Source organism: Glycine soja, chromosome 18 (genome assembly GCF_004193775.1).
Source record: "Glycine soja cultivar W05 chromosome 18, ASM419377v2, whole genome shotgun sequence".
Taxonomy (NCBI): Eukaryota; Viridiplantae; Streptophyta; class Magnoliopsida; order Fabales; family Fabaceae; genus Glycine; species Glycine soja.
In genome coordinates, this window is record NC_041019.1 from 21,364,410 (window position 1) to 21,387,516 (window position 23,107).

General features: G+C 32.9%; 1 protein-coding gene and 1 long non-coding RNA gene across 2 annotated transcripts; one reads left to right on the forward strand and one right to left on the reverse strand.

Moving 5' to 3' along the window:
• Nucleotides 1-384: 384 nt before the first annotated feature.
• Nucleotides 385-1,375, forward strand: LOC114396443. Its single transcript, XR_003663300.1, has 2 exons — nt 385-866; nt 986-1,375. It is a non-coding gene; the product is annotated as an uncharacterized LOC114396443 (long non-coding RNA).
• Nucleotides 1,376-2,138: 763 nt separating this feature from the next.
• Nucleotides 2,139-10,359, reverse strand: LOC114396442 (protein trichome birefringence-like 2). The gene is made up of 5 exons (XM_028358420.1): nt 9,439-10,359; nt 8,883-9,075; nt 8,603-8,793; nt 8,195-8,353; nt 2,139-2,769 (listed from the first exon to the last, which is right to left on the reverse strand). Exons 1-5 carry the CDS (start codon nt 10,152-10,154, stop codon nt 2,427-2,429), a joined length of 1,602 nt encoding a protein of 533 aa, XP_028214221.1. The 5' UTR covers nt 10,155-10,359; the 3' UTR covers nt 2,139-2,426.
• Between the last annotated feature and the right edge of the window lie 12,748 nt (nt 10,360-23,107).

Below are 23,107 nucleotides of genomic sequence, written 5' to 3' on the forward strand. Positions count from 1 at the left end.
CATTTTATATATTTTTTATTTTATTTTGTTTCACTTTCTTTTTAACCAGATAATCTAAAAAATTGTATAGTATTTTTCTTTCCTTTTCCTTTTTTTCCCCTAAACTAAACATACTAGAGAAAGAATGTAAGTATGATAGGATAGAGTATCAATGAAGTGTATGATATATAAAAGTGTCTATACCTATCATTAGTCGGGGAAAAGTAGTTAGAATAAGTCTATCCAGATTAGGATATAACGAGATTCAAACAATGTTAGGTAATTAAGTTAAGGTTAAAATTGTCATACAATTAAATAAATGCTTTTACCAGCTTATTTATTTATTTTTAATGGATACTCTACTGTATGTTATCTCTCATCACTTTGTATTACAATTGCAACTTTTGATGGTTTGAAAGCAAAAGTAAGAATGTATTTTGGATAATGAATAGATCATACCACTTCTGAGTTTCCCAATCATCAGCTATTTAAAGCAATATGGTCAGAAACTAACTTCCCCACTAGCCTTCTATAGAGCCCTTTGAAGATCACTCAAACCAATCTATCTATCTATCTGGTATAGGCATGGAGCTTTGTTGGCAAAAATCCATCCATGGCTCTTAAAAGAAGCATGGAGGATTGTGTGAGAGGGTTCTCACCCTTCACACTCCACCTCCTAAAGTTTGCTTATGCTTTAGCTATTGGCTTCTCTAATCAATAACCACAAAAGGGTATGACACATGGAGGAACATAGTTCTCTCTATGAGTGGCATGAAGCAGAGAAGCATTCTCCATGAGCAGAGAAACTTTGGCTACAGCCAAGCAAACCGGCAAGTCACAAAAAGGCAATGGACTACTCTTTCTCATTAAGGGGTCCTCATGACTATGTATGTATTGACTCTATTGTAGTTCTTCATCTTATTTCAGTAGAATGTAATAAACAAAGATGTTCTTCCTTTGAGAAGCTACATACCAACTTGTGTTGTCCATAACACTCAATTTGCAGATGACTAAAATCCGGCTTTCTCTTCAGTTTCTTCAGATGAGTAGGTAGGTAATTATGTCCTTATATATCCCTCTCCCTTACCTTGATTTTTCTCATGTGTGTTAGTGTGTATGCTTGCTGTGTTTCGAGACCTTATATGCAATAAAAGAATTATGGTAGTGTTTTAGTTCCTTAAAGGGTAGGATTATGTTCTGTAGAAGTTGATTGGTTAGAAAAGCTGCAAAGCCCTCCTAGAAAAGTTGTTAAAGTCAACAATGATCATGCCCCTTTTTCCTTTAGTTTCTGATTTAACTGGCACTGAAAGTATTCCGGGAAACTATAGGGATGAATAGTTTATCCTCTTCATGTAAAAGAGAACATTCACAAAAATGAAAAATTTATTTGTTAAAATTGATATGAAGTCAATGACTAATACCGTATCAACCCAGGCAACGTTTATTAGTCTTGAGGGAATTATTCCGGGAACTAAAGTGTCTCTTTGTTTTAAATTTTGAGAGAATCATTTTAAAGTATTGAACTTGATTAAGATATGTATCCAAATTAATCTCCAATCACAAACTTTAAAATGTACATTGCAATAAGCGAAATTGATTATGGGTGCCAACTAAACAATCTCTCAAGTTAGCCTAGACAAATGAGTTCAATGGAAACCAAATCACGATATTCATAGAATTATTTTCTTTTCCAACAAATAACTATTAAAAAATTTATCTAAACAAAATCGTAGTCTTCGTGGTGATAAGAAAAATCTCGATGTCACACTAGATGATTTATGTCAAGGAGAAGATGAATATTCAGTTGTTTCTGCTACCTTAATTGTTTAAGCGTGGATTATATTGCTAATGAAAAGTTTCAGTGTGACCAACTTAAAAAGCTGCAAACTACTCTTTCTCGCGAGTAGAAACACCTTAATGGAAGCTCAAGCTCGTTCTGAATACAGTTTTGGAACTCGGAAGAGAATTTTATTTCAACATTACCTGTTATTACCCACTCGGAGTGCCCTTTTGTTTTAAATAGAATTGCCATTATGTCTAATATTTTTCCTCATCACAAGCACCACAAAAAATCACCATTTTACATAAATTGGATCCTATGTTTTGTGGAACTGATGTATCATAGAGATTCACATCTAAACTAAAACATAGAAACTTTGTATAACTCAAAGTACTATGACACGTGCTTGTAAATACCAAATAAATGAATACAAAATCCATTTACAATCTTCACAACTGTTTTAAGAAAGTGACTCCAAGCTCAAACCAATGGGAAGAATTGGCAAGCCAAATCCACTATCCTATTTCCTTCCCTTGATATCTTGTCATTCTAATCAAACTATAACTGAAGACATGCAGCAAAAACTCATAACATACATATGTTGAATAAAAACATGCATAAAGAATAAGAAACTGGTAGTGGAATGAATGGTCATGAGGAAATTTGTTCAGCTTTTCCATGTTCCCTTTCCATATTTTAAGAGAGAAACATAGAGCAATTCATTCCAAGTATCTGGTACCCCAGGCAAGCACCAATGGCTGCAATCTTCGAATAGTGCAGCAGTGTTATGATTCATTGATGCCTTATACCCCGTTCTGTATACTGAAGGATGTCCATCTTTTCTGTAATCTGTAAGCCTACTTATGTTCATATATACTACTCGGGCTTTCATTTGTTGGATGACATGTTCGAGAGCCAACATTTTTGAAGGATATCTTTGTAAGTAAGCCTCATTGAATATTGGCTCAGTTTCTTTATGGCACTGTCCTCCTGAATTCCATTGCCCACCCCTGCAATGTATAAGAGTTTATTCATCAAGGTATCTATACCAGATGGATAGGAAATTATGAATCTCTCTAAACTTGCAAAATACACAATTGAAGTCACAACCTCCTTAGACAAGTTTAAGAAAGCAAGGAGAAGGGTTAATGTTCTTGTTAACTAATTATGATGGTGGTTAAGTCAAACGATAAAATGTCTACTTTTGATAGAACTGGACCAGAACAGGGGAATTCATTTTATTTGAATTAGAATGCTACAACTCAAGGATTACACACTCTGATGGATTTGAGGTCTCATCACCCTCCTATTCTCTTCTCAATTTTTGTTCAACCCGTAACTAATCCCTTCCACAACTATTTATAGCCTCTTGTCTAACCACAATTGGTTATAACTAACTAACAATTATCATAGTTGTCCTACAACTGACAGCTCTCTAACTAACTAACAGCTCTCTAACTCTTCCAAGGATATTTTCTAACATACACCTTTCCCCATCTATTTATCAATACCCCCCCCCCCTCCCCCGCCCTTCAAGATGGACCTTGTCCTCAAGGTCAAATTGAGGAAAAACAGTTTGTACTTCGTCAGCAAGTTCCCAGCTATCTTCATGATTTGGTTCCAGTTAAACACCTCAAACACGCTTCTAAGCATCGATTAGCTACTTCCGTCTGCCCATATGTTTGAGGATGATAAGCAGTACTCATCTTCAATTAAGTGTTTGCTTTCTTGAACAACTCCTTCCAAAAGAGGCTCATAAAAAAGTTTGTCTCTATCAGAGACTATCGAGGCAGGAAACCCATGCAGTCTCACCACTTCTTAAATGAATAACTCAGCTACTTCCTTAGCTGTATAAGGATGACTTAATGCAAAAAAAATGAGCATGTTTAGTCAGCCTAACCACTACCACTAAGATAGTGTCTTTCCCTTGAGCCTTTGGTAAACCTCCAATGAAATCCATTGAGATATCAGTCCATACCTTAGTTGGAATAGGTAGGAGCTACAACAACCCTGCAGGAGCTATTGTATTGTTTCTTTGACAAATTTCACATAAAGCAACATAGTCCCTTATAGTTTTCTTCATTCCTTTCCAAAACACCACATTAGCCACCCTCTTGAAGGTTCTAAAAAACCCCAAATGTCCTTCCAAAGGGGCATCATGCAATTATTTCAAAAATAGAGGGATTCTAGTGGAATTTCTTGACAAAACTAGTCTATCCTTGAAGTATAGTTTACCTCCATGAATGGTATATCCAGGCTTCTCTTTTGTTTTAGTTAGAATCCCTTGATAAATTCCATATAATTGAGGATCAACTTTTATTTCTTCCTCCCAATCAGCTCATTCCTCCTCTTGCACCAACGAAATTGCTGAAAATGAAAATTGTCTGGATAGTGCATCAGCCAATATATTCTCCTTGTCTGGTCTATAATGAATATCAAAATCATAACCAATCAATTTAGTATCCCACTTGAAGTGTTCTTCACTCATAAGCCTCTTCTCATTTAGGAACTTCAAACTCCTTTGATCAGTCCTAATTAACAATTTCTTTCTTAGCAGATAGTGCCTCCCTTTCTTCATTGCTAATTCCACTACCATTAGTTCCCTCTCATATACTGACTTGAGTTGAGCCCTGTCTGATAGAGCCTTGCTCCAAAAAGCTAAAGGTTTCTCTTCCTACAATAAAATTTCTCTTAGTCCAGTTCCTGTTGCATTCGTTTCCAAGATAAAAATTTTAGAGAAATCTGGTAGTGCCAGAATAGGAAGCCTCCTCATTGCTACCTTAAGCTCTTCAAAGGCATAAGTAGCTTCTTCCCTCTAATGGAATGCATCCTTCTTGAGCAGAGCATTCAAGGGTTGTGCAATTTTTCCATAATTCTTCACAAATCTCCTGTAATACCCTACTAACCCCAGAAATCCTCTTAATCCTTTAGCATCCTTAGGTCTAGGCCACTCAGCCATTGTTGTCAATTTACTAGGGTCAGCTTCCACACCTTTTCCTAAAATAATATGCCCCAAATATTCCAAAGAATTCTGACCAAAATTGCATTTTTTTTCTTGTTCACCTTCAATTCATGTTGCTGCAGAACTTGTAAGATTGTCTTCAAATGCATGTGGTGGTTCTCAAGGCTACTACTATATACAAGTATATCATCAAAAAATACTAATGCAAACTGCCTTAAGAAGGGTCAAAGCACCTCATTCATAAGTGCTTGAAAGGTGGATGGTGCATTAGTCAACCCAAAAGGCATGACCAAGAATTCATAATGACCCTCATGAGTTCTGAAAGTTGTTTTCTGGATATTCCTCTTCCTTCATTCGAATATGATGATACCCATAATAGCTTGGAAAACCAATCAGCTCCCCTCCCCCCCCCCCTCCAACTTCATCCAATAGTTCCTCTATAATTGGGATAGGGAACTTATATGGCACAATAATTTTATTAAGTGTCCTATAGTCTACACAAAATCTATAACTCCCATATTTTTTCTTAACTAAAATAATTGGACTAGAATATGGACTAGTACTAGTTCTAATAATTCTAGCAATTAACATATCTCTTACCATCTTTTCAATTTCATCCTTCTGATAATGTGGGTATTTGTAGGGCCTTAAGTTGGGGATCTTGGTTCCCTCTTGGATAGTGATAGCATGATCTCTTTCTCGATGTGGTGGTAGCCCTTGAAGTTCCTAAAAACTTGTTCAAACTGTGTCAGCAGCTGTGCCACCAGGTCAGGAACTACTTCCCAACCCTTTTCTCCTTCCACCTGTTTTAATTCCATCATAAACCCTTGGTCAGATTCCAGCATGGTCCCCTTGATCATTTTCATGTTAATGGAAGCTTTTATCAACTCTGGTTCAGCTCTCAATAGGACTTTTCTATTCTGCACTAGCACTGTTAATGTCAATTTCTAGAAATTGGCCTCAATGACCCCCAATCCAGCCAACCATTCCATTCCTAACACCAAATCCAGACCACCCAATTCAAACAAATAACAACTCTATGTAAATTGTAAATCTTGCAATTCAATAGGCAAGGATCTACACACTCCTTGACACCTAACCTTGTGTCCATCTCCTACTTCTACAAAATATAAGCCTGTAGGGGTTACCTCCAACCTTAGCTCCTTAACTAATTTTAGCGATATGAAGTTATGAGTGGCTCCACAACCAATTAGCAGAATCACCTTTTTATTCTTAATTTTTTCCCACAACTTAAGAGATTTCCGGGTGGTAAAACCCCAATACTATCCAAGGATAATTAGTGAAACTCCCCCATCTCTTCTTCTTTATCCTCCCCTTGTGGGCTCCTAGGATCTCCTTCCTCCTCTTCCATAATCATCAATCTAAACTATCTATTTTTGCACACATGTGTAGGATTATACTTTTCCTCGCATATGAAATACTCTCCCTTCCTCATCTTTTCATTTACCTTCACAGGAGACCAATTATGGAACGTCCTTCTACCTTTCCAACCACTTGTCCTTGTTTTTACAACATTCTGAAGGTTAGTCACCTTATTGTTTGCTGGCTGCCAATCTCTTACCCCTTCTGCCCTGAATGAACAGTTTTCTGCAAATTACTCCCCCTCCCATCACCCACGGGTAACTTCCCTAAAATTTTGCTCTTATCCTCCACTCTTCGAGCCTTAACCATGGCTTCCATCAAGTTCTTTGGCTCATAACGCCTTACTTCAGTGCTAATCTCTTCCTTTAACCCCTTGAGAAACACTTCCACCAGAAATGTCTCCTCCAACCCCTTCACCATTCCAACACACTTCTCAAATTGACTGATGAATCCTTACACTGTCTCTTCTTGTTGCAGTGTCAATAGTGCTTGAAAAGGATTTCCCAAGCTTGCAGCCTGAAACCTTTGAGTGACAACAATCTTGAATCCATCCCAAAAATGATTTGGATTCCAAGATTCCCACCATTGGAACCAACTCAAAGCTTCCCCCTCCATCGTGATCATCACTGCTTCCAACTTGTCCTCTTCCCTAACTGCCTATAACCGAAAATATCACTCAATCTTGGTCAACCAGCCCAATGGATCCTCACCGTCAAATATGGGCAATTCTAAATTCCTCCACCGATTGTCGTTGTGCGCTGTCATACCTTCATCCCCTCCGCTCGCGTAAACTGTATGCACGTTCGTCGCTGGAGATTTTTTCTCCCACACCACTGCCAACCTTTGGATCATCCCTTCGACCAAGCTCAGCTGCGATTCCACTACTTCACGATTCTCCTCCATTGCTTTCTCCATAGCTTCCATGCGTGTCTCCATTCTTGCGTTCACTTTTGTCACCATTAATGATTCTACGCCCCAAGATCGGAGCTCTGATACTAGTTGATAGAACTGGACCAAAACAGGGGAATTCGTTTTATTTGAATTAGAATGCTACAACTCAAGGATTACACACTCTAATGGATTCGAGGTCTCATCACCTTCCTATTCTCTTCTCAATTTCTGTTCAACCTGTAACTAACCCCTTCCACAGCTATTTATAGCCTCTTATCTAACCACAATTGGTTATAACTAACTAACAGTTATCTTAGCTGTCCTACAACTGACAACTCTCTAACTTACTAACAACTATCTTAGCTATCCTACAACTGACAGCTCTCTAACTCTTCCAAGGGTATTTTCTAACATACACCTCCCTCTATCAACTCTGTTGCTAGTAGTTAATTCAAACGATAAGGGTTAATGGTTAGTTAATTAGTTTAAATGATAACTAGTTTCTTTTTTACGTAGCAGGTAAATTTAATTTCTTTTAAACAAAGAACCAAATTCAACTATGAGGGTGATACCAAATTGGTGTTAAAAAAAATATTAAGAGCTTATTGCATTCTAGAATCTGCAGTAGTAGTTTACTAAAATATCAATAATAAAGACAGGTGCACAACCTGCTTCTAACAACAGATCAAACTGGAAACATGGTTTTTCCAGCCTAGTTACAAGGAAGTAAAGATGAAGGGGAACTTGCTGAAAAGTTATAAACTTGTAAACCAATAGCAATAACAAAAATAAAGTAGCAAAAGAGGTTTTAGCCAATAGGAAAAGTAGAGAGTGTCGGGAAAACAAGGTAATCAACTGTTGAGTTCATTCAATTTCAAGTTTTCAACTACCAACAACATTATGTTTATCTCCTGATAAAAAAGATGCTGTGTAATATTTCTAAGGGTATACTACCAATTCCCAATTTTCTAGCAATGAAGCATTGCATGTTCATTATTTCTTATAAGGAATTGTAGACAGTCAAGTGAAGTAGTGAACATTGTGATAGTCAATATATAGATGAGACAGGACCTTGGCAAATTACCATGTCTGTATTAACACATATTTCCAGTTAGAAAGAGGCTAAAACTAATTTTAGAGTCCAATTAAAAGTAAGGAAACAAAACAATTAAATTCTGGAATCTGGGTCAGAACAGTACCAGAAATGGGTAACTGAGAATCCTCTGAAGAAAACCTGAGTTTGATCGGCATTAATTTTTTGGTCAACCCATTTAGCCCAAGTGGTCAAGGCCCTTGTATATGCATCCAGAACCTCAAGTCTTGGGTATACATGGTTTCCTTCTTGATAATAATCTTCTCTGTAGCAGTACCAGATGACAGCAAAATGAGAAAAAGAGATTAAAAAAAAGATATAAATAGAGAAAAGAGATAAAAAAAAAATTACAAACATAAGAGGAAATTAAAATTGGCATACTAAAACTCTGTTGTTATTCCACTTCAACTAGCATCTTTGTAATATATGGATTCTAATCAGACTTTGAAGCGTAGATAGTGATTTTAAGGTAATGTTCAATTCAAAAAAAAAATTAAAAAGGAACTGAACTCACCCTTTTGATGTTTTATCATGGGTCCACCAATGTCCTGTGTTGAAGACTATGATATTAGCATCGCAATACCTGGCCGTAGTACGGTCCATCAAATCCAATCTTAATGTCTCAAATGAACCATTTTTGCCATTGAAAGTTGACTCTTGAACAATGAATGGTGAAACAACAAAATCCACCGAACAATTATAATCCTAAGAATACAACAAAAATTCTAGTCTGCACCATACCCATAAAAGATTCACACTACATAAAACAACATAGAAGTGACAAGGAAACTTGCCTCAAATCTAAAAGCATAGACACCTTTCTTCTTAAACTCCCTTCTTCCAGAAATTTCAAAAACCCGCTTCTTGTTCTTGATGCTTTGACGGAGAATGCATACAAGTGACTCCCACATGTTCCTGTTCAGTGAATCCCCCACGAAAACCAGCCTCTGCCCGCGCAACCTCTCCAGAAAATCAGTTGCATTCAAACTGAGAGGTGGCATTACATCAAAAAGTAATCAAAAACAAGACCACTAATTGTACATTTTATTGCTGAAATTAAATGCATAGCTTTGCTTAGAATTAAATACACTTTAAGCCAAACTGAGTCCAACACACTAGACTCACAAAAAGTCCCAAACCCTCTTGCACAAATTTAATAATGCAAAAGTCTAGGTTCTAATTTCATATGCAGACATCATGTTTATCACAAACCTTTCTTTCACATAGTTATTACAATAAATAATGAATATTAATTTTTTATTCCTTATTCCAATACAAACCATTTTCCTACTTTACATGAACAATAACACTACATAGTCTTGCTGAAAAAAAGTTATCATATATATCAACCTTGGAATTTTGCACCCATTTGGCTGCCACCTCCATTTAACATATTCAGCATCAGGCCTCCCATTACGGTGACAATTAAAATCTCGATCAATAAGGCGACAAGACCCTAAAGGATAATGTGGCTTTGAACCATCTCTTACCCACTTTCCATCAAAAATGTCACATTTTTCATCATATAAACCAACATGCATTTCGTCATTATGAGTGACAGTTACATTCTTTAAATTCTTTTCCCCATCTAAACCCCCTTCATGCTTTGATTGTTTTCCATTGTTACTCTCTGGCAACAAATTAGAAGAAAGACTAGAATTCTCCAAACCCCTCCCTTCTGCAACACTCTTAATGTTTTCACCTGACACATTATTCACTCCATGAAGAATTTCCATAGCAACACTTCCCTCTTCGATTCTCTGCACAGAACTCTCTGACCCATTTGACTTTGAAGTGTCAAAAGTGTTACTCTCAGAGGAAAAAGTGTGGCTAGTGTTGAAAGGCAACAAGGGGCAAGGACCAATAGAAGAGTTTGCACCAACAGCGTCAAGTTTTGGAACAAAGACTGAAACTTTAGGAACCCTGAGGGAGTTACTGAGAAGAAAGAGGGACACCAGAACAAGAGAAGCTGAAACACTTAAACTGAACCAAGTGAAAAGCCTTCTTCTGTGTGACAGAAAGGACTCAGAGAACGCTACTCTCTTCACATTAAAAAGAACATGCATGCTGTTCTTGTGAACAAACGCAAAAACCAAGTGTAACAAAGTGGTTTCTGAGGTATGAAACAAGTGAAGAAAACAATGTGCTTTGGAGGTTCAGAGTTTTCAGGTGATGCCAGGATGTGGTGTGTGTCTTCTTTATGTAGTGTGTGTCCTTTTGAAGGAAAGCAATGGAACACGACAGACAAAACCAGAATGAACCGCTGTTGCAATACAAGAGTAAGAGAGTAATAGCATATCATGTTCCCAAAAATAACCTCTAGATGCCTTTAAAAATTATTGCTTTGAATTATTTTTTCTTCAATATATGTTAATTAATGCAAGTTTATCAATTTACGCAATTTTATTCTTTTCTAAACAAATTAAGCACTTTAGTTCTCATAAAATAAGTGAATTTTAATTTTAATTTTTGTAAAAGATTTTTATTTTTATCCCTCTAAAATTTAACATTTTTATTTTTATTTTTATAAAATGTGTGAATTTTAACTTTTATTCTTATAAAATATTTTTTATTTTTGTCTCGTTAAAATATGAAATAACTATTATTGGTACCTATTATTTATTTTAAGGATTTAGAAAGAAAAATTAGAAGTATCACATGTAATGAGGTGTCACTTGGAACTATTTATTGACATTTTATTAATCACAAGTAGTTAAGATGCTTCAGTAAAAAAAAAATAGCTAACGGTTGTTATATAATAGAGGGAACAAAAAATTTAGGGATAAAAAACTGAAAAAATATTTTATAAAAATTAAAATCAAAACTGTCTTATTTATATAGTAACTAAAAATATATTTAAAAAGATCAATTTACGTTGCCTATATAAAATATTAAATATTAAATTATATGGCAAACTTCTTTAATTTTAAAGTTTAGAATTTTGATTGATATAATAAAAATAAAAAATATAAATTTATCATTAGGATATCAAATTAACATACTTTATATTTAAGCTAATTTTGATCTTCTTATAATTTTCAATCCATGATTTTGGTTTCCCTTTTTTTAAAATTGAAACATTAAGTCATCATATTTTATATATCAATTGACTTTTAATTGACCATTGAAAATTAATATCATATTTTATATATCTATTGATTTTTAACTGATCATCAAAAATTAATATTGATTTTGATGTGATGTGTTTGACTTTTTGTGACATATTGTGTTGATGTAGAGTTTATGTAGGTTGTGACATGATGTTCATATGATAACGAATTAAATAAAGTAAAAAATAAAAAATATCTTTTTAGAAATTAAACTAATAATTTTCATAAAACAACTCAACAATAAATAGTCACTTGCTTTGTTTATCTAATTTTAAAAATAACATTTTTTATGTATCATTATGTTAAGAATGGTTGATTTTTTTTTTCAATTATAAATTTATTAATTAAAACAAATTTATTTAATATATAAATACATTAACTTTTGTTTTATATCGTTTTACATATTTTATTTTTGAATCATTTACATAATTTAATTTAAATTTTACCAATTTATATTGAACTACATAAATAATATGTAAATTATTTACATAAATTATTTTATATAATTTATACAATTTTTGTAAATTGATTTTAATATAAAATATTTTCACTCTAATTATATAAATCAATATAATTGCATCAATTAATATGTAAATTTTTTTATGTGATTTAAATAAATTACATAAATTTATTTTAATATGAAAACCATTTTTATTATAATCATATAAATAATAAAATTTCATATATTTTCTTAGAAAACATAAATGTTAATATTTTCTTTTTAACTATAAAAATTTATTTAATAAGCAATTTTTTTATTCCAACTATATAAATTAAGAAAGTTACATAAATTAATATCTAAATTATTTATAAAAATTATACTATGCGATTTATACAAATTATGTAAATTTATTTTAATAAATAAATTATACAATTTTTATTCTAATTATAAAATTTAGTATTTAATTTTTTATATTATTTAAATAAGGGACCAAAAGTCAATTTTAGCCTTTATATTAACTATTTATTTAGATAATTTAAATATTAAATTATGAAATTAAATTATAAATTGGTAAAATAAAAATAAAATATTTAAACTATTTGATATACAAATATGTAAAATGATATAAAATAAAAGTAAAAATAAATATAATAGATAATTTTTTTATTATAAATTTATAATTAGAAAAAGGTTTAAAATTTACGTAAAAATAAAGAGAAAATATTGCTCATAAAATTAACCAAGCAAAGTAAGTGGTGTAGTGATTTATTACCTTCTCTTGGTATAACATGTCATGGATTCACTTTCTATCAAGATACTTTTATTTTTTTTTCTTTATTTAATCTATGATCACATAAACATCATATCAATAGTCTATATAAGTGTCATGTCAATATCAATATGTCACATCATTTGACTTTGGACAGTTAATCGATAAAATGACCAAATTTATCGATTCTAAAAAATATAGAGATATGTTTTTGATTCTCATGATCGAATTTGATTTTAGCCCTTAAATTTTTTTTCATGAATTTTGGTCCTCAATTTTTTAATCACATTTCACATGTGTATCACATGACATCATTGAACAAAATCAAGATTTTGAAAAGAAAAAAATAAGGACTAAAACCATTTTGACCAAATCTTTAGAGATGAAAACCATAATTTTAAAAATGAAAGGACTAAGGTCAAGTTTGACCAAATTTTCAAGAAAAAAAAATATTTTACTATAATAAAAATGATTTCTTGACACACTTGTAAAAAAAATTAATATTAAACAAATGTCCAAAGACCAAAAACAAATTTTAATATGATTTTCTTGAAGATTTCCTTTAATTTTTATGGAAAAATAAAGCAAAACACTTACAAATGAAAGCACCATCTAAACTGCCAGAATAATGTCTCACGCTTTATTGAAGGAAGTGGAATTTTTTAATTGGAGGAATAATGGGTCTTGTTATCGAAAAGAAAAACCTAAAGTGTAATATTAACATAAAATTTTCTATAATAATAATAATGAGCACAACGACGGCTAAATATTATCTTCTATATGCTCTATGAATAACAAAAAAATTGTAATAAAAAAGTTTTGTTTACTCTTTCAAAGGCATAAAATTATTAATGATTGAAATAAATAATTTTAGATAATATTTAAAATATTATAAAACTTATTTATTAATACAACCTAAAAATATAAATAATTTTTAATATGTATATGTATTAAAAAAATCCTTACCAAAAAAAAATATTATAAAATTTAGCCAAAATTTCAGGGGTTCCATGGCCCCCCTCAAGTATAACTAATAGCTTCATCGTTGCTTATGTATGGAGTACCCTTAGCTCTATAGGAGCACCATCCCTCCACTACATGGGTGGGAATGCATTCCATTTAGGTATGGCAAATCTCTCCTTTAGAGAGACAAGAAAAATTCTATACACCTAACAAATCAAGGGACTAGCATGCATTTAATCGAAGGGTAACTTCCACCCACGAAAAACCGCATCCCTCCCTTAAAGGAAACAAATGTTTATGCATGATTACTTTTATATTTGATAATTAAATGGATGAGACGAATACACAGAGTTTTATACCCCTTGCTTATACAAATCCCTTCCTTTATTTCTTGATTTTGTCACCTTTGAGTTCATTTTGAAATCATAGATAGGAAAATAGTAATTTAAACTTGTGTTTTTTTAAAAGAATCCAAGTAATGATTTAAGAGAGAGGAAAATGAGGTTTGAAACTTAATATGTAATAAGAAAACATGTTAATTAGTTTGAAAAGAAAACTATAGCAAGCTCGATTAGTAACTTAACTAGGGTCAAAATCCTTTTTGAGATAATTATATATCAACTTAGATACAGTTAAGCATACGAAAATATAGGAACTTAATTCCCTAGTTTTGAAAATCAAAAGCTTAGATAAAAATAACATTCTTTGACTTAAAACAATTTAGAACTGCATATTGATACATACAGCTTTTCCATCGCTGCAATTCATTTTTATTACTCTACTATGATTAGAGCATTTTTTTTTCAATGAATTTTTTTTCTACTTTTACGAATTTATTTATTTTCCATCAAAGAAAAAAGAAGTACAAAATCTACCGGTCTATTCTCATATTCTAGCTATGCCAGTAGCTATGATTGGAGCTTGCAAAAAAGCCCAACCCGCACATTGCTCTATGAACTGCACCTGCCTTCCGTCTTAGTTCGTAACTACAAAACTTCTTCTTTGAAGGAACGCAATTTCGATTAGAAAATTCTTAAAAATAGAAAACTTATCAATTGAGGCTGAGAATTGACAGAGGCTCTCTCAAAACGTTAAGGACTTAGTGGAAATCTTTTCAAGATTTTACTACAACCATAGGTGTTGAAGCATTAACATTTGCATTGTAATCGAGAGAAAGTGTTCGTACAACCCCATTGAACCACCGTGCCCATCCATCACCAACCTTACCCATCCTCCATCCCACTCCGATAATCACCACCATGTCTTCCACATTTCCACCTTTTCACCCACAACTCGTCCTTTTGCACCCCGTATCTTTTGCAGTCTTCTTTTTTCTCTCTATCACAACCCATCTAATTGGGACAGCCATGAGACAGTCGAGGAGTGGCTATGGAGAATTTGTTATAAATGTGATTTATGTAAGAACTAATAAATAAATAATTAATGACTAAATTATAATTAGGTTAAATAGAAAAAAACTTTTAGAGGTATACTTGATTGAAATAGTTGATATAAAATGAATTAATATCCAATATCGTGAAACAAGATTCTCCTCCTAATAAAAAAATGTATTTTCTAACTCTTAGTCATCACAACTTAGAGAAACATAAAGAATAGGAGAAAAGTCTCACAATGAGACAGAGATACACACTATTTATTCATTGATTGTGAGAATCGTAGGTTTTAACATTCTATTAATTTCTTATAATTATTAATTTAGGAAATCTTTATCCGAGCATGTTATGAAATTTATAATTCTTCAAAAATATTATTTTTTTCCAATACATGAACCTTAATTATGAAATTTAAGGATTGTATTTTTCCCACGGTAAGTATAAAATTTTTACATTGAAAAAGATATCAATTAATTAGCTTTCAAATCATAAATATAAATTATATTATTTTGAATGTATTCAAGGGAGAAAGTATAATATTGCAGCAAGCGAAAGTTCCACTACGTTTATTGAATGAATGGAATGGAGAAAGCCAAAGTCCTCTCTACGTGTATGGCTTAAGGAATTCTTTGGAATTGTTATTCCAACCCTCTTTTTGTTATTTTCAATCTCATGTGCTCATTTTTTTCAATATTATTATTAAATGTGATTAAAGGATTGAAAGTTTATGTCCTGTAATTAAATTAACGTGAATGCTTTAAAATTGTGGGCAACAGTAACTATGTATATGCTATATATTGGCTTATATGTGATTGGATTGTTATTATTTTATTGGTTATAATGAAATGTATAATATTTATTTGGCCTGGAATGAAATTAATAAAATGGCTATGAATTGTTAATAGCAATAAATATGTGCAAACCATATATTTATTTGGAATCAAGTGTATAATGAATTTGTTAGTCACCAAAGTGGTCAAATTTATAAGATTATTTAATTCCAAATTAATTATTATTTCAATTACTCATAGAATAACGAATATTAAATTATATAATTATTGATTTATGGGTAGTTGAAATTCATTGTTATGAGGAATTTATGGATCACCCGAAGGTTGATTAATTGTTCTTATAATTAATGAATATAATTGTAGGCGATTTATGTGTATCATTAGTTTTATTTATATACCCAAAGGAAGTAGGTACTACTAATTGGTGCATATTTAATTGTCAAATAATGTTAAGAATTTTATTAGCATCATAATATTTGTATATTGTGGTTGATGTATCACCCAAAGGAGAACACCAATATATGACATGTGTTTTATGTCTCAAAACACTTATGTGAATTTTATTATGCAGTGCTTGTTCCTAATTCATTGAACTCTCATGTATTATCTGTGCTAATTTTTAATGGGCTTAACTTCTTTGACTGAAATGAGCAAGTCCAATTTCATCTCGATGTTTTGGATCTTGATCTTGCTATATTGGAAAAGAAGTATGCTACTATTACTGATGCTAGTAGCAATGAAGAGAAAGGCCATTATAAAGCTTGAGAAAGATCTAACAGATTCAACCTAATGTTCATGAGAATGATTGTTGCAGATAATATTAAGATAACTCTCCCTAAGACTGATAATGCTAAAAAGTTTATGGGGTTAGTGGGAGAGCGCTCTTAAATAGCTTATAAGTCTCTTGATGGGACATTAGTGAGTACATTGACCATCATGAAGTTTGATGGTTCACGTACTATGCATGTACATGTCACTTAGATGACAAACATTGCAATAAGATTTAAGACCTCGGGAATGGTTGTGAATAAGAACTTCCTTGTTCAGTTTATTTTGAACTCATTACCATTTGTGTATGACCTGTTCCAAATGAGCTATAATACCATGAAAGATAAACGGAATATGCATGAATTGCATAGTATGTTAGTTCAAGAAGAAACAAGGCTTAAGAATCAAGGAAGTCACTTAGTCAATTATGTAAGCCACCAAGGGAATCAAGGAGCTGGAAAGAAATTTGTGAAGAAGCATGGTAAAGGAAAAGGGCCATTAAAGATCAATGAAGGTTCTGTGCATATCCAGAAGAAGGCATCAAAGAGCAATCATTGTCATTTCTATGGTAAATCTAGACACTTCTAGAAGGATTACCCAAAGCGTAAGTCTTGATTCGAAAAGAAAGGTGAGCTTAATGCTCATAATACATGGTGGATTGATTCTGGATGTACGACTCATGTTTCTAATATTGTGCAAGGATTCCTTACAATCCAAACCATAAGCCCAAATGAGAAGTTCGTCTTCATGGGGAATAAAGTGAAAGCTCCAGTGGAAGCAATCGAGACTTATCATTTAAAACTTGATGCTGAACATCATTTAGATTTACTGGAAACTCTTTATGTACCTAGTTTATCTAGAATTTAGTTTCATTATCTAAACTTGATGTTACTGGATATTCTTTTAAATTTTTGGTAATGGATGTTTCAGTTTATTTATGCATAATCATCTCATTGGTACTAATGTTCTTTGTGATGGCTTATATAAATTGAAATTAGATGGTTTGTATGTTGAAACCGTTTTAACTCTGCATCATAATGTTGGTACTAAACATAGTTTATTGAACGAACGATCTACTTTCTTGTGGCATAAACGTTTAGGTCACATTTCCAGAGAAAGGATGGAAAGATTAATGAAGAATGAAATTCTTCCTGATCTAGATTTTATGGATCTAAATATTTGTATGGATTGTATTAAGGGAAAACAAAGAAAACATACAAAGAAAGGAGCTACAAGAAGCACTCAGCTTCTTGAAATTATGCATACTGATATTTATGGACCTTTGATGTTAATTCTTTCGAAAAGGAAAGATACTTTATCACCTTTATTGATGAATATTCACGTTACGTTTATGTCTACTTATTGCAGTAATCTTAGGCAATGGATGCCTTAGAAATTTACTTGAATAAAGTAGAAAGACAATTAGACGGAAAGCTGAAAGTTGTTAGGTCTAATAGAGGTGGTGAGTATTATGGAACATACGATGAAACTGGGCAACACCCAAGTCCATTTGCTAAACTCCTTCAGAAATGTGACATTTGTGCGCAATACACAATGTCTGGTACACCACTGTAGAAACAAGCTTCATGATGATGAATCAAGTTGATTCAAGTAGTTTTGATGATGACAAAGATGATGACAAAAAGCCCAAGAAAATGATTTCAAGATTGAGTCAACAAGTTCAAGATCAAGTTTAATTTCAAGTTTCATGAGAAGAAATCAAGAAGATTCAAGGATCAAGATAAGTTTGATTTCAAGATTCAAGAGAAGAAATCAAGAAGACTTCACAAGGGAAGTATTGAAAAGATTTTTCAAAAAACAAACATAGCAAAGTTTTGTTTTTCAAAAGAGTTTTTCTCAAAATTTTCTAAGTTACCAAAGTTTTTACTCTCTGGTAATAGATTACCAGTTTCCTGTAATCGATTACCAGTAGCAAAGTTTGATTTCAAAAGCTTTTAACTGAATTTGCAACGTTCCAATTGTTTTTTAAATGGTGTAATCGATTACAATATATTGGTAATCGATTACCAGAGTATCTGAACGTTGAAATTCAAATTCAATTGTGAAGAGTCACATCTTTTCATAAAATGCTTTGTGCAATCGATTACATGGTTTTGGTAATCGATTACCAGTGACAAGTTTTGAATAAAAATCCAAAGATGTAACTCTTCCAATGGTTTTTTAGGTTTTTCCCAAGGTTATAACTCTTCCAATGGTTTTTCTTGACCAGACATGAAGAGTCTATAAAAGCAAGACCTTGACTTGCATTTCAATAACTTTTTATATATTCTTTTACAACCTTTGAATCTCTTTGAATATCTTTTTGAACTTCTTCTTCTTCTTCTTCCTTTGCCAAAAGCTTTCTGAGTTTTCTGGTTTCCAAACCTTGTTCTTTCACATAAAACAAAAGTGTGCTATATCTTTTTATTCTCTTCTCCCTTTGCCAAAAAGAATTCGCTAAGGACTAACCGCCTGAATTCTTTTTGTGTCTCTCTTCTCCTTTTTCCAAAAGAACAAAGGACTAACCGCCTGAATTCTTTTGTGTCTTCCTTCTCCCTTTTCAAAGAATTCAAAACGACACAGTCTGAGAATTCTTTTGATTCTTCCCTTTCCCTTAAACAAAAGATTTCAAAGGACTAATTGCCTGAGATATCTTTTGTTTCCCCTTCACAAAGTTTCAAAGGACTAACCTGAGAACTTTGTCTTAACACATTGGAGGGTACATCCTTTGTGGTACAAGTAGAGGGTACATCTACTTGGGTTGTTGTAACTGAGAACAAGAGAGGGTACATCTCTTGTGGATCAGTTCAAGTGGAGGGTACATCCACTTGGTTGTTCAAAGAGAACAAGGGAGGGTACATCCCTTGTGGATCTTTGCTTGTAAAGGTTTTTACAAGGTTGAAAAGAAATCTCAAGGACCGCAGGTCACTTGGGGACTGGATGTAGGCACGGGTTGTTGTCGAACCAGTATAAAATTCTTGTGTTTGTCTTTTTCTTCCCTACACTCTTTAATTTCCGCTGTGCACTTTAATTATCGCTTTTACATTTGGTTAAGTTTCAATTATTGTTCTTTACTTTCTTAACTTTGTAGTAAAAGCCTAATTAAATCTAGTAACATTAAGAAGGTTAGATTTTTAATTAGTAAAGGTTCATTAATAATTTATTCAACCCCCCCTTCTAAATTATTCTGAGGCCACTTGATCCAACAACCACAACAAAATGGTGTATCAGAAAGGCATAATAGAACTTTAATGGATATGATTAGGAGTATGTTAAGCAATTCAACTTTACCCGTATCTTTGTAGATGTATGCCTTGAAAACTATCATGTATTTGTTGAATAGGGTTCCTAGTAAGGTAGTTCCAAATACATCTTTTGAACTGTGGACTAATAGAACACCTAGTATAAGGCACTTGCATGTTTGGGGTTTTCATGCATAAATAAGGGTTTATAATCCATAAGAAAGAAAACTCGATGCAAGAACAATCAGTAGATATTTCATTAGTTATCCAAAAAGTCAAAGAGTATATGTTTTATTGTCCTAATCATAGTATGCGAATTGTGGAAACTGGAAATGCAAGGTTCATTGAAAATGGTGAAATTAGTGGGAGTACAATTCCACGAGATGTGGAAATTAAAGAAGTTAAAGTGCAAGTCCCTTTAACTTGTGCCTCTAACAGTAAGGTGATTGCTCCTTCAGTTGTTGTTCAAAACAATAATAAAGAAAACCAACACAATAATGAATCCATGATACATAATAAACCTATTGTGGAAGAACCACAAAAAGTAACGTTAAGGAGGTCTCAAAGAGAAAGGAGACCAACTATTTCGAATGACTATGTGGTATACCTACATGAAACAGAAAAAAACTTAAGCATTAATGATAATGATCCAATTTCATTTTCACAAGCTATAATCTGTGATAATTCTAAGAAGTCGTTAAATGCCAGGAAAGAAGAGATAAATTCCATGGAACATAATGGTGTTTAGGACCTTGTAGAATTGCCAAAGGGTTGTAAAAGAGTAGGTTGTAAGTGGGTCTTCAAGTGGCCTTAGAAATTTTAAAAAGGAGGGGTCGAATTAAGATTTCGTTGACTATTCCTAATTGAGAAGTTATGAACCACAAAGGAATCCCCTCCTTTGTGTTTAGTGATTACAACCAAGAAGTTATGCTCACTTATTACAATGAATCCCAAGGAACGTTGGTCCCTTGTGTCCAGTGATAACAACCAAGAAGTTGTACCCACTTATTGCAATGAACCCAAAAGACGTTGGTCTTTTGTGTCCAGTGATCAACCAAGAAGCAAATCCTGCTTCTTGCAATGAACCCAAGGAACGTAGGTCCCTTGTGTTTAGTGTTCAACCAAGAAGACCTTCTCTTGAAAACAGTCACCAAGAGTAGGTCTGCTGAAAAGCTTTTTGTAAGAATGGAGGAGAGGAAGAAAATAGAATTACACAAGTTTTTGCCCAATGAACTTTTCTTGACAAAGCAAGTATTAATTTAAATCTTAGTAAATATAATATCTTGATTTCTAAAGTACCCATTTTTTCTCCCCCTTTAGCAACATCAAAAAGCCAAAGTGCGTGGATGTAATAATAAACATATACCATATGCTAACAATCATAGCAACAAGTCAAAAACACAATAAACACCTATTTATCTAAGTCACTAGCATCTAAAAGACCAAGCTCTCTTCTAATGGCAAAGAATGCTTCCTTTGGGAGAGGTTTGATGAAGATGTCAACAAGTTGATTTTTACTATCTACAAATTCTAAAACACAATCGCCTTTAAGAACATGATCTCTTAAAAAGTGATGCCTAATCTCTATATGCTTTGTTCTAGAATGTAGTATTGGGTTTTTGGATAGATTAATGACACTGGTATTGTCACACTTAATGGGTATGTGATCAAGAATAATTCCATAATCAGTCAATTGTTGCTTCATCCATAAGATTTGTGCACAACAACTGCCAACAGAAATATATTCTGCTTCGATAGTGGATAAAGCAACACTATTTTGCTTCTTGTTGTGCCATGAGACAATAGTAGATCCTATAAATTGACAGGTTCCACTAGTACTTTTCTTGTCGGTTTTGGATCTGGCAAAATCCGAATCAGAATAACCTATTAAGTTGCATGTAGAGTTTTTAGGATACCATAATCCTAGGTTAATAGTTCCTAAGAGATATCTGACAATCCTTTTTACTGCACTCAAGTGTGATTGTTTGGGATTGGATTGGAATCTAGCACACATGCATACACTAAACATGATGTCTGGTCTACTGGTAGATAAATAGAGAAGAGATCCAATCATACCTCGATATTGCTTCATGTCTCTAGATTGACCAGATTCATCTTTATCTAAGTAGCAACCAGTGCTCATGGGTGTGGCCATGTGCTTTGAATTTTCCATCCCAAATCTTTTGATCAGTTCTTTGCAGTACTTGGCTTGGTTGACAAATATGACTTCGTTGGTTTGCATAATTTGAAGCCCAAGGAAGTAGTTTAAATCTCTCATCATTGACATCTCAAATTCGCTTTGCATATCAAGAGAAAATTCCTTGCACAGAGAATCATTAGTGGATCCAAAAATAATATCATCAACATATATTTGAACTAATAGAATATCATCATCCTTTTTCTTTATGAACAGAGTGGTATCCACTTTTCCTCTAGAAAAGTTTTCTCTATGAGAAATTTGGTTTGCCTTTCATACCATGCCCTAGGTTCTTGTTTTAAACCATATAGTTCCTTTTTCAATCTATAAACATGATTTGGCTTATCTGAATTTTCAAAACTTGGGGGTTGTTCTACATATACTTCTTCTTGAATTAGGCCATTTAAAAAGGAACTTTTAACATCCATTTGATAGAGCTTAAAATTCATAATGGATGCATAAGCTAAGAGCATTCTAATGGCTTCTAGTCTTGCAACATGAGCATAAGTTTCTTCATAATCTATTCCTTCTTCTTGATTATATCCTTTTGCAACTAACCTAGCCTTATTTCTAATGACTATGCCATGTTCATCTAACTTATTCCTAAATACCCATTTTGTTCCTATAATGGGGTAGTTATGTGGTTTCTCAACTAGTTCCCAAACATTATTTCTCTCAAATTTATTTAACTCTTCTTGCATAGCAACTATCCATTGATCATCTATTATGGCTTCTTTTAAGTTTTTAGGTTCTATCATAGAAACAAATGTCATGTTATTGCATAAATCTTTGAGAGAGTGTCTAATTGTTACCCCTTTAGAGATATCACCAATAATGTTGTCTAGAGGATGATTTCTGGAAGCTTTCCACTCCTTTGGAAGATCATTGTTTGCTTGAGTTTCGTAGTCTTGAGAATCCTCATTGCTTTCATCTCTTTTCCTTTTAGAATCCCTTTCATGAGTATGTATCTCTTCTAAGAAATTTGAAACATCATCTAACACATCCTTTCTTGGAGAAATAACATTAGACTCATCAAAGGAAACATGAATGGATTCTTCAATATTCATACTTCTCTTATTGTATATTCTATATGCTTTACTATGCAAGTAATAACTAAGGAAGATTCCTTCATCCGCCTTGGCATCAAACTTTCCTAAGTTTTCTTTTCCATTATTTAATACAAAACATTTGCAACCAAAGACATGTAAATGTGAAATGTTTGGTTTTCTACCATTGAATAATTCATAAGGAGTTTTCTTTAAGATGGGTCTTATTAAAGCCCTATTTAGGATGTAACATGCAGTGTTAACGGCTTCCGCCCAAAAGTATTTTGGAAGAGGAGT

Coding starts and splice junctions, on each gene's coding strand:
- LOC114396442 (XM_028358420.1), bottom strand. CDS start 10,154: ATGCATGTTCTTTTTAATGTGAAGAGAGTAGCGTTCTCTGAGTCCTTT. Junction 9,076..9,438: donor AATGGGTGCAAAATTCCAAG/GTTGATATATAT, acceptor GCCACCTCTCAG/TTTGAATGCAACTGATTTTC. Junction 8,794..8,882: donor TCTATGCTTTTAGATTTGAG/GCAAGTTTCCTT, acceptor TTGTATTCTTAG/GATTATAATTGTTCGGTGGA.